This window comes from Trichomycterus rosablanca, chromosome 12 (assembly GCF_030014385.1).
Source record: "Trichomycterus rosablanca isolate fTriRos1 chromosome 12, fTriRos1.hap1, whole genome shotgun sequence".
Classification (NCBI taxonomy): domain Eukaryota; kingdom Metazoa; phylum Chordata; class Actinopteri; order Siluriformes; family Trichomycteridae; genus Trichomycterus; species Trichomycterus rosablanca.
The window spans coordinates 23,095,317-23,108,175 of record NC_085999.1 but is presented as its reverse complement, the minus strand read 5'-3'; the positions used below and the strand labels follow the sequence as shown (position 1 = coordinate 23,108,175).

The 12,859-nt window shown below is 38.1% G+C and overlaps 1 protein-coding gene across 1 annotated transcript; it reads left to right on the top strand.

Annotated features, from left to right (window-relative positions):
• Window positions 1–8,962: 8,962 nt before the first annotated feature.
• creb1b (cAMP responsive element binding protein 1b) lies at window positions 8,963–10,321 on the top strand. The gene is given in 6 exon segments (XM_063005380.1): window positions 8,963–9,057; window positions 9,152–9,234; window positions 9,237–9,287; window positions 9,438–9,620; window positions 9,675–9,855; window positions 10,312–10,321. Coding segments are annotated over 6 exon segments (603 nt in total).
• The last annotated feature ends 2,538 nt before the right edge of the window (window positions 10,322–12,859 follow it).

Genomic DNA, 12,859 nt, shown 5'->3' with positions numbered 1-12,859 from the left:
TCCTACTTCTTTATGGTGTGGTATATACATATAAAAGTGCATTCAAAACCAGTTGGTGATCCAGTCATAGAGATTCACAGACCTGAAGGAAAATGCATGACTACATTAAAGGCACTAAACATCTCTCAGAGCTCAGGGACTGCCACTCAAAACTGGTTAGAAAAGCTTGTGTGAAACTGTCACTGTAAAAGATGCTGAAGTAAGTGGCTGCAGTTAATGTTCATGGATTAACCATATCTAATGTATGAGGTTTTTTAAATGTAGTAAGAAAGAGCTGAAGAGACGCCTGTGCAGAGTGCATGGGTGAGAAGAGGGCTGTGCATGTGTCGGTAGAGCAACGTGCTCTCCTTGGATGCAATCTGGTATCCCTCAGCAGCGGAAGACAAATTGAGTGCGCTAAATCAGGAGGAAAATGGGAGAAAATGCATAAATAAAACAGAAAAAAAAGAAAAGCTTGTGTGAAACTGTCTTTGTAAAAGATGCTGAAGTAAGTGGCTGCAATTAATGGTAATGTTCATGGATTAACCATATCTAATTTATAAGAGGTTTTTTAACTGTAGTAAAAAAAGAAGCTAACAAAGAATTTTGTGTTTTGTGACTTGATAAAACAGAAGCGGTTCATCTCATGACGACTTCTGAGTAGTTTGTGTGGCACACATCTAACAGAGCAACGCAGTGAGGTAAGATATACGTAGGATATGGTGGTAGTAGCATCATGTTAGGATTATGTTTTTTAAAAGCAAAGCTAGCACTGTTTGCCACTAGAAAGGAATAAGAAATTAACATTGTGGTTCCATGAGTGGAAGTTTATTACCAAGCAACAGTACAAAAACACAGAATTTCAAGATCAAGATACAGTCCAGGTTCAAAACTCAATATACACCACCAAAAGGGGAATCCAAAGATGACAATACCAGAAAACAGAACAAGATCATACACAAGGTAGCAAATATGGCATTGGGACATAATTATTGAATTCATGTGTTTTAGCCACAACAACTGCTAATACATGTAATAAATCAATTATATAAAGGAAAATATATGCTTCCAACATTGCAGCAACAATTTAGACCCTTTCCTGTTCCAGCATGATTCTGCCCAGTGCACAAAGCAAGGTTTATAAAGACATTAGGAAAACTCTACTGGAATGAACTGGAGCATTAATTGATCAGTGCCCAGCCATATAAATGCTCTTTGGACTGAACGACCACACATTCCCACAGACATACTTTAAAGGAAAAGGCCTACTCAGAAGAGTAGCTGATGTTATAGCTGAAAAGAGATCACTCTATTTTAATACCTTTTGTTTTCTGAAATAGAATGTCCGTCAAGCTTATGGTGTGGTGGGAGAATTTATATTTTACTAATGAACATATATTCTTGATAGAATAGCGTGACTAATAATCACAAGTGTAATTGTTTGTAACTTTAGGTTGAGTTCAGGACATGCTGGCCCTTGGTGGACACGCTGTATCAGGCTCATACTCCCTGCTTAACAAGCAAGTTTGTTGTGAACGATGAACAGGTCTTTGTGTTAGCTGACCTTGAGTTAGATTACTGAGTACAGCTGCATATGAAGGGGTAGGAAAAGAAGAGTATAAGAAGGAGACACGGGGGGAGCGGTCACCTCTCTCCTCTGTAAAGCTGTGTGAGCGTTTGCATTGAGACTGGTCCTCAGCTGAGTAATAAATTGATTATTTGCTTTTATCACTATCCCGGTTGTCTGTGTCAATCTTTAGGGGTTATTTTGAATTCCCACAACAATGGTCAGGTGTTCAAATACTTTTGGCCATTTAGCATGTGTGTGATCTCAGCATTTCCCATTTAAATTAACAGACAACTGTTAGAAAGAATTTTTAATGACCGTGTTAACCAACAGCACTAATTGCAAATAATTTTATTTATAATTTATTGCATACCAATATTTAATTTCATATTGGTATATTACATTGTGGATTTGGAGTTAATATGAGTATGCCATGGGACACCTATTTGGTTCCTTACCAGACTGTTGGTCATGGATCAGCAGTCTGTGTATGACATAATTGTTTTATTATGTCAATTGTTGAAATTTTTACCTTTTGCTGTAATCAGGAACTACATTTGTTGGTTTGATTTTTTTTTTATCTGTTGCCTTGCTTTTTGCTTAGCTAATGCAAGCAGTACCAACAGTACATTCAATAGTACCATGATCTTCATGTCCCACTGTGGGTGCAAAGGATTTAAAAGCTTTTATTCACTGCTGAGCTGTTTTCTTATCAGAGGGAATACAGTGTCAACAGGCCTTTATTCATGTGTTCACATGTGTTTTCGTGACAAAAGACGTTTGGGGGACCTCCTGGTGATAAATTGTGTAGTGTGTGACCCCCTATCTCCGATCAAACATGTAGCATGAAAACCACAACGGCTTAAAAGACTCCAGATTAGGAGAGATCAAGTCGTGTGTTGTGAATTTAGCTTTATTTGAAAATCCTGAAGCAAAATGTCCAGCCGGCAGTTCATGCAGCAGGACAATGATCCAAAGCACACAAGGATCACATGGTTCAAAAGAAACACAATTTAGGTTTTGGAGTGGCTGAGTCAAAGTCCTGACTTGAATCCCTTTGAGATGCTATGACAAGACCTTAAATTAAAACAATTCTGCAATGAATAGTTAGCCAAAATTGTTCCACAGTTATATGAAACACTCATAGCAAGTTATCGCAAAAGTTTAACAGCAGTTGTTACTGCCATGAATGGCAAAACCAGTTATTAGGTTTAGGGGGCAGTTACTTTTTCACATGGGTAATATAGGTTTTGAATAAATCTGTATGTTCTGTAAATTCACATCATAGGGCCGCTCAGGTGGCGCAGCGGTAAAAACACACGCTGTTCAACAGAGCTGAGATCTCAAATACATTGTATCGAATCTTGGCTCTGCCTGCCGGCTGAGGCTGAGCGGCCACATGAACAACGATTGGCCTGTTGTTCAGATAGGGGTGGGATTAAGCCATATGGGGACTCTCTCTCAGACTAGTGTGATTACGACCTCTGCTGGCTGGTTGGTGGTGCCTGCACGGAGATGGGAAAGGAGTGCAGTAGAGGGTGTGGCTCTCCGTACACAGCGCTGTACTGCACTGCACTCGTGTAGGTGATAAGATGTTCGATTGCTGTGCATGTGTCGGAGAGGGCGTGGAGCAGCCTCGTCCTCCCCAATCAGAAGCAGGGACCAGCATTAGTGAGAGGATGATTGATGGGCAGAAGTCAGATGCGCTAAAGTGGGAGAAAAAGGGAAAAAAAAATCACATCATAATCACATGAAAATCTTCCCCTTAAAGCTTCTTTGAGCGTCCAAAAAGGTGGAAATCAGATGGTGCTAAATCTGGACTATAAGCTCTCTCAGACCAACATGACCAATTACTACTCCTTCCACTCTCACTGTTTCCAACCAAAATAAAATATAAAAGTGCAAAAGCTTTTTGAAGATCCCTCATACATTAAAGCCCAATGTCTTTCGTTTCAAATGTCAGAAAAAGACTAAAATGTCTTAGTGAATGATGGACCGATCAGCCTTTTTAGGCCTATAACTAGTTCCAGTTTTTTAGCTATTTGCATCTCTAATGTAAGAAACTTGTAAGTTGTAATCTTCTTCTTCTTCTTTCGGCTTTTCCCTTTTCAGGGGTCGCCACAGCGAGTCATCCTCCTCCATCTCACTCTGTCCACTGCGTCCTCTGTCCTCACCCCAACTACTTCCATGTCCTCTCTAATTGCATCCATATATCTCCTCTTTGGCCTTTCTCTTTGTCTTTTTCTGGCAGCTGCATGTCTAACATCCTTCTACCAATATACCCGCTGTCCCTCCTTTGGACATGTCCAAACCATCTCAGTCTGGCCTCTCTAACTTTATCTCCTAGTTGTTTAACCTGTGCTGTACCTCTGATTATCTCATTCCTAACCTTATCCATCCTTGTCACTCCCAAGGAAAACCTCAACATCTTCAGTTCTGCCTCCTCTCTTTCTGTCTCCTGACACGTTTCCCTCCTCGCGGTCTTCGACTAACAGTAGCACAATTTCCACCGGCACCCTGTTTGTCAACAGCACCAGTGGCGGTCGTTGTTAACCCGGGCCTCAACCGATCCGGTATGGTATCTCTTAGATTAACTCGCATGTTAGTTTTGGCAAAGTGTTTTACGTCGGATGCCCTTCCTGACACAACCCTCACCATTTACCCGGGCTTGGGACCGGCACAAAAGATACACTGGCTTGTGTTCCCTAGTGGCTGTAACTTAAAGTTGTAATGAAAATAGTAATTCATATATGATAGCCTTTTAAATTAACAATGGAAAATTCAGCAATAAATATAAAATTAAATTTCAATCCATTCTTGTAACACAGGAATACCCGAAGTGTTAAATTAATTAAATTGAGTTTTTAAATTTTGTCAACAATAAGGTGCATAAGGTGAAAAACGTTAATGTGCTGAAACTTGAACTGTCAACACAAACACATCAGATTGGTATCGTCAGTAAAAATATTTGCTGTAAATGTTTGCTATAAATGATGTTATTTCTTGCCATTTAGTATAGAATTGTGTAATATAGAGCTTTATTGGAAATGTAAACAAAATAAAAAATTTGAAAAACAATTGTGTGTGTGCAGAGAGGCTATTCTGTATTTAACTAATACATAATATTTAACTGGCATACTGATCAGAAGTTTGTTGGTTCAAGCACCACCACCACCACCACCAAGTTGCCATTGTCAGGCCCCTAAGCAAGCCCACTCAGTCATCCATGTTATCTGATACTGTAATATCGTTGTCAATTTAAGGACCATGATCAGTATTCCATATCTGTAGTTTTGTATCTGTATGTACCTTACTATTCTCAATAAGGGCCAAATAACAGCTTCCAATGATAGATCTCATAATTTGGGGACTATTAAGTAACTATTCTGCTTGGGTGAGTCAGATATTAAATATGAAATCTTTTTGAATAAAACTTCTTACTTGAAAGTACCTGAAAAATGCTTTGTGGCAAATTCCCCTAAGCACGCAGCTGATCATATGACAACAATTTGTCTCCATCAGATTTCATCAACTAAGCAAATGCTCAAATCATGTTGTAGCAAATTCTGGGTGTCCTTGAATTGACGTTGCTGTCGACAACATTCCGGCTCTGGCTTCTAGTTTTCTTATTAATGTCTAAGCATGCAGAGTGGATTTTACAATTATGTTATTATCTAGGATTCCAATATTCTTTTTATTTATTTATCTTTTTATATTCCAATATATATCTAAATGACAAGCCAATTGGTATAACCTTATGTTACGGAGTGCCAAGTCTCCCTTAGCTACTGGTAGCAGCAATTTTTCCCACTTTAACCTGGGCCTTTTATGATTCCTGTTAAGGTACTGAACTAGCCATGTGTTCTTTTAATTATGGCATTGGTAATGGAAACTGGGACCATCAGAATCTTATATAACAATCTGGGTATTACATTCATTGTTATTAATGCTGCTCTTTCTAGCTTTCTGAGCACTGAAGGTGGTAGAAATGACCATCTTTCTAAATTGGCATAGATTAGTGCTAATAATGGCTTAAACTTTGCCTTCTGTAAGGGTACGGCTTGTTCCTTAGGGCTATCAGGTGACACACCAAAGGACGAAGGGGAAGAATTTTTTCTGTTACATTCTACCACAGTTATACTTGCTGTGACTGTCCTGGACAATTTGTCTTGCCTCTGAAAATTATAGTCCAATCAGTGTCAAGTTGTGCTCCGTACAGTACCGCTCCTTTTGGGTGATTTCAGTATGATTGCTCTGATAGACTCTCATATTAAGGCATTTTTTTAGCTGTAGTCACTGCAATGCAATCTGTATGGGTTCTGGTAGGGCTAGCACTTGCATGCTTGCGTCATACGTAAACTGGTATAGGAATAATTGGGGCAGCTAGAGATCTGGTCAACATGACTTTGTCAACTCAGAGCAACTCAATTGTGTCTTTAAGAGAAAAGCCGTTCAGTCGTCTTTTATTCATTACACATAAGCCCCAGTGCCAATGCCTATTTATTCTGTCCATGTTCAAATCTATTTGTGAGGGCAAACTGATAGATGACAAATTCTGTTGATTACCAGAGCTGATTGTTTAGTCATTGTAGAGCCAAAATAATTTTATTCAAGAAGATATTTACAATAAACTCCTGGATATAGCAGTCCACAAATACTGTGCAGTATGTAGCTAAAAGAGAAATATTGCCGTCTAGTGGTTACTAGAGGTAATGCTACATGAGGTGACCAGCAAAAAGTAATGCAATGCGAGGTGACAAATGTTAGCTTCCGCGGTCTAGCTTGTTACTTGGTCTGCATCACCTCATTCCAAATGTTTTAATTTTAGACAAAACAGTATCTGCATTTAAGAGTTCAAGAGAGGCTTTATTGTCATTTCAACTATATACTGTACAAGTAAATATTGAAACAAAACAACGATCCTCCAAGACCAGGTTGTAACACAGAATACAAGTGCAAAACAATACAACATACACAGTTCAGACAAAATTAGCACAATAAATATGAAGACAATTCTAATCTAACGAAATTGAGGGGGGAGGACCAAAGACAAGAGTAGTGATAGCCAGTACATGGTACTGAGTGAGGTAGAAAATATATTCGGATATACAGGGTTTATATAGCAGCAGAGATATTAAAGAATAAGGTGCAAAAATGGAATATAGTGCAAATTGTGTGTGTGTGTGTGTGTATATGCATGTTTGTGTATGTGTGTATATATGTGTCAGAATCTAAGTGTGTGTGTATGTATATGGGTGTATGCATGCATGTGAGTTTGTGTGCTTGTAGTGTGCAAATGTTAGTGTACAGTAGTGTTCAAAAAAATAGCAGTCCAACACCATTAACTTGATAAATCACTGTTTTTAGTAGAAGTGATATTTCTACATAGCAAAAAATTCACTTGAAAGTGTAGTAGAGTAATGAAAACAAAACAAACCCAGCAATTAGGACATGCATCCCACTCATTCTGAGTAATTGAAGCATTGATTGAAAGGGGGTTGTTCAAAATAATAGCAGTGAGGAGTTCAATTGGTGAAGTCATTCATTCTGCAGAAGAACGGGTGTCAATTTTGGCCCTTATTTAATGTAGGAGGGTGGCAAATGTTGCACAGGTCATAGCTCATTTCCTTTTGAAATATTGGGTAAAATGGGTTGTTCCAGACATTGTTCTGATGAACAGCGTACTTTGATTAAAAAGTTGATTGTAGAGGGAAAAAACATACAGAGAAGTGCAGCAAATTATTGGCTGCTCAGCTAAAATGCCTTAAAGTGACAACCAAAATCTGAAAGACGCAGAAGGAAGCGTGGAACTACTGTTCGAATGGATCAGAGAATAGCCAGAATGGCAAAGGCTCAGCCAATGATCACCACCAGAAAGATCAAGGAACATCTGAAGTTACCAGTGAGTACAGAAGATGATTAAGTGGAGCCAATTTACCAGCAAGAACTCCTGCAAAGTCCTGTTGTTAAGAAAAAGACGTTTCCTGAATGGGTTCAAATTTGCCAAGGAACACATTGACTGGTCCAAAGAGAAATGGCTCAACATTTGTGGACTGATGAAAGCAAAATTGTTCTTTTTGGGTCTAGTGGCCGTAGACAGTATGTCAGATGACCCTCGAGCACTGAATTCAAGCCACAGTACACTGTGATGACAGTAAAGCATGGTGGTACAAAATGATGATATGGGGATGTTTTTCATACCATGGTGTTACGCCTATTTATCACATACGAGGGATCATGGATCAATTTAAATATATCAGAATACTTGAGGAGATCATGTTGCCCTATGTCGAAGAAGAAATGTCCTTAAAATGGGTGTTTTAACATGACAATGACCCAAAACATCTTGGTTACAGACAAACAAGATTGAGGTAATAGAGTGACCAGCCCAATCCCCTGACTTCAATCCCAGAGAGAACTTGTGGGCTGACGTCTGAAACACGTATTTTTGAGGCAAAACCCAAAATTGCAGAAGAACTGTGGAATGTAGTCTAATCATCCTGGACTGGAATACCTGTTCAGAGGTGCCAGAAGTTGGTCGACTCCATGCAACACAGATCTCGGAAACAATTGTTATGCCACTGAATATTAGTTCAGTAATTTAAAGTAAAGTGAAACCTCAAACATTTTTTCATGTTATAGATACATTTTTTTAGTTTTTAAAGAAAAATGCTGGCACTGCTATTTTTTTGAACAGCCTAATATTCATTTTTCTTAACTTTCTGTAAAGGATTAACACAAACTGGCTACATTTAGTTAATGTTTTGATTTAGAATTGAAAGTGTAGTATTTTCAGTGCGTTTGCATTTATGGAAATAAAAGTTATTATAATGATTTTGTGCTTTATTCACTTTTGTAAAGTCACTGCTATTTTTTTTAACACTACTGTATGTGTCTGTGTGTGAGTTTGTGTATGTGTGTGTGAGTGTATACGTGTTTCCGTGTAATTGTGTGTCAGTGGGTCTGTGTCCATCAGTTCAGACTTGAGTTGATGGCTTGTGTTGATGGCTTGTGGAATGAAGCTGTTGCACAGTCTAGCAGTGAGGGAGCAAATGTGCGGTATCCTCTCCCAGCCGGCAGGAGAGTGAAAAGTCAATGTGATGAAAAGTCTTTTCAGCTGTCCTCACTGCTCGCTGGAAAGTCTTACATTTTTATTCTATTTATTATTATTATTCTGTTTTATTCTATTTATTTAAATACATAGTGTGTACAACATTACTTGTGTACTTTAATACTTGTGTACTTTACTTTGTACTTTAATACTTTGTACTTTATTAGTTGTGTACTTTACTTTGTACTTTAATACTTTGTACTTTAATACTTGTGTACTTTAATACTTACTTTACTTTGTACTTTAATACTTTTGCGTATTATCAATGCGCACTGACAGATTTTGACAGTAGGACTCACAGATTTATGGAAACATTTACATTCACAGGAGTTGGAGTTGTGGATAGTGTTACTGACTCTCAGCAACGCAGAGAGATCCTCTCCAGATGCCATTCTTATAGGTATGTGTAAGTACATCAGTATTACTCTTATATAGTTAATCATGGTGTTGTGTGGTAAAATTCTAAGATCATGGGTTTTTTTACTGATCTACAGAAAGATTTTAAATGACCTGTCATCAGACACCCCAATTGTGCAACGAATTGAAGAGGAGAAATCAGAAGAAGACACTGCTCCTGCTATACAGTTACAGTGCCAGCCCCCATTTATCAGACCAGCAGTGGCCAGTAGAGTATGTTTTAATTTGCAAGTGAACCCCAGTTATTCTAAACCTTTTAATGTAAACTTTAAACAGCCACTGCATATATTTGATTGAATAGGTTATCAGTACAGATTTGAATCTGAAGCTGTACCTACATTTAGGAATCTCTGTATATTACAGTTGCAATCACGCAGGGTGGAGCTATCCAGCTGGCCAGTAATGACACTGATGGCATGCAGGGCCTGCAGACTCTCAGTATGACCAATGCTGTGGCTGCCCAGCCAGGCACCACTATTTTGCAGTATGCCCAAACAAGCGATGGGCAGCAGATCGTGGTGCCCAGCAACTAGGCGGTGGTACAGGGTAAGCTACTCGGAACAAAGCTACAGGGTCCTGTTTGTTTACTAATTCTGAAAGTAGTTACATTTACATTTAACGACTTGGCACACACTTACCACATGTTTCAGGCATATCAGATCTGCACAGCAGCGAGCGCCATTGCCCCCGGGGTGGTGATGGCCTCATCGGCTGCTCTGCCCAGCCAAGGTTGCACAAAGGAGGCCCCATGCAAACGAGAAGTGCACCTCACAAGCAACAGGTACAGACATATTTCATGCACCTTCTGCTGTCTTTAAACAATTGAAATTGACCCTTCCATTGGGTAAAGTTTGGCAGTGACAAAAACTACATTTGCAGCTTTTTGACTAATACCTTAATGCAAGGAAGACACTTGCTGTGCCAACAATGCTGCTCCTGCTAGATATGACGGAATAGATATGATGGGTTCAGTTCCCAGGTGGAGCAATCCAGGTCGTTTCTGTGTGAATTTTGCATGTTCTCCCTATGTCCATGTGAGTTTTTTCTGGGTGCTCCGGTGTCCTTCCACAGTCCATAGACATGCAGTCAGGAATATTGCAACCTACATTTAAATGTGAATACGAGAGGGTCTACAAACAAATGAAAACACCACATGAAATACTCATACTAGACAGAAACACCTTCTATGTAGCTAAATTTTGTAGGTTCTGATTAGCTATTATTTGTGTGCTTCCAGGCAAGAGTAGCTTTGTGATCAGAGACTGAATATTGATGACTGGCTACAGAATGACTGACACAATGTATGGACAAAATGTAATACAGTCTCTTATGACTGCCTTGCCTAATAACCATACTGTATTTTATTGGCACAGTACTTGTATACTGCACAATGACAATCTAATCTAATCCAATACAGCATCAGCACCTAAACACCACTACCATGAATATGGTCAACAGTTGTCAAATGATGGTCCTTGATGGACAGTTTTGCAGCTGTCTGATAAAATATAAAAAGTGTTTATAAGTGTAACAGTTTATAGGTGTAAATCTACAAAGGGCACCTGTGTGGTAGCTGTTTCTAATAAATTGGATAAAGAGCATGCAAAATGAATCTGGTGTCTTTAGTACATTGTATATCCCTTGTAGCAGGATATTTAAAAGAGTAAAACTGCTTTTAAAGCTTTTCAACCAAAAAAAAAATTTCAGTTTGGAACCTTTTTAGAGAACCAGCCAGTGTTTCCACCAGTTTTTGGGACCCAATGATGTGTCATCAACAGTAGGCATTGCACAACAAAAGTAAAGTAAAAGTAAAACCTTAGTTTTATCTGAGTTAAGTAAAAGAAAGTTACACATCATCCAGTCCTTAATGTCATTTACACTATCTTCAATCTTACTGATTGTGTTAGTGTCATTGGATTTAGCTGATATATTTTCCTAATGGTAGCATATAGAGTTATAGAGATCCCAATACTCAACCCTGTGAAACACTATACTTTACTTTTGTAGTTTTCGAGCATTTATTATTTACATAGACAAATTATGAGCAGTCAGTCAAATAGGATTAAAACCAAGAGAATGTGAGTCCTTTAACACCTACTGTATTTTCTAGCCTATCCAGTAAAATGTTATGATCGACTGTATCAAACGCTGCACTAAGATCAAATATATCAAGAAAAGAGACACATGCTTTACCAGAGGACATTAATAAATCACTAACTACCCTAATTAATGCAGTTTCAGTACTATGGTTGGGTCTAAATCCCAACTGAAATGTTTCATGAATACTGTTTTCATGTAAATAAGAACAGAACTGTTTAGAAACTGCTTTTTCAAGAATCTTGGAGACAAAATGAAGGTTTGAAATCGGCCTATAATTAGACAGAACATGTGGATTAAGATTACGTTTTTTAATCAGGGGTTTAATTACAGCACATTTAAACAATTTAGGTATCCAAGGCTAAGGGATGCATTTATTAAAGCGAGCAGGGGCTCTGCGATGACAGAGAGTAAATCTTTAATTAAACGAGTTGGAACAGGGTCAAGTATACTTTACATTTACATTTACAGCATTTAGCAGACGCTTTTATCCAAAGCGACTTACACAATGAGCTGAACACAATGAGCAATTGAGGGTTAAGGGCCTTGCTCAGGGACCCAACAGTGGCAACTTGGTGGTGGCGGGGCTTGAACCGGCAACCTTCTGTTTACTAGTCCAGTACCTTAACCACTGAGCTATCACTATACTTGATGATGACTTTGATGATTTAATCAGTTAGTTCAGTTTAATAGATTGGATTAAAGGAATTTAGTTGGATTACCTTGTTAAATAAATCACTATTATTGCCATTGCTGCTCAAAGTAAACCGATGCTTTATATTGCCAAGTGACACACTCTGACTTTGAAGTCGTATCTTTTCTTTCTTATTATTAAATAATTTGAAAAAAACTCATTGCTGGCACAGTCAATTGGTATATAAAATTAAGTTGAATTGACATTTTTAGTTAGTTTGGACACTGTCTCAAAAAGGATTATTCCTTTTATTCCTTATTAAGGAAGAATAATATTAAGCTTTAGCTTTTATAATTGCATGTTTATACTCAGTTAGGGCATCTTTCCATGCGATCTTATACCATTGTACCATGGAGCAAGCTTTTTCTCCCTAATCAATTTAGTTTAAACTGTGACCATTAACTGTGTATGACCATTATTATGTACTATTAAACTACGGCTTTGATCTGCATGATCCACATGACAGCAATAGAAAGCAAAAAAAAAAGAAGAAAAAAAAGATGTATGGTTGATGATGTATGGTAGGATGATATAGTATAGTTGCAATCAATTATTTAACCACCATTATAAATGAGGTTTATTAGCAAAATGTACAAATGGCAGTTTGCAATAAACCAATCAAACAAGAACAATTTAAATAGCTTAACAAAACTAATATAACAAGTGATTTCACTAATTTCTACACAAAACAACTACTGCAGTCTCAGAATCACTCAACCCCCTGAATATAATCGCTCATAAAAGCACACATTTACTAATCAGGTGTTGTCTCAAGCACACCTGATGCAACTAATCAAAGGCTTCATTAGTTGCATCAGCTGTGCTTGAGATAAAACACATCAAATACCTGGAGTCACTAGGGATTTGTGGACTGGGACATTTGATTGCATGTTAGAAATAGCTAAGGCATTAAATGTTCCTCGAGATGACAGCATAGTTTGAAAATTAAAAGGTAAAGGAACACTGGCTACACTACCTGGGTGTGGCACAAAGA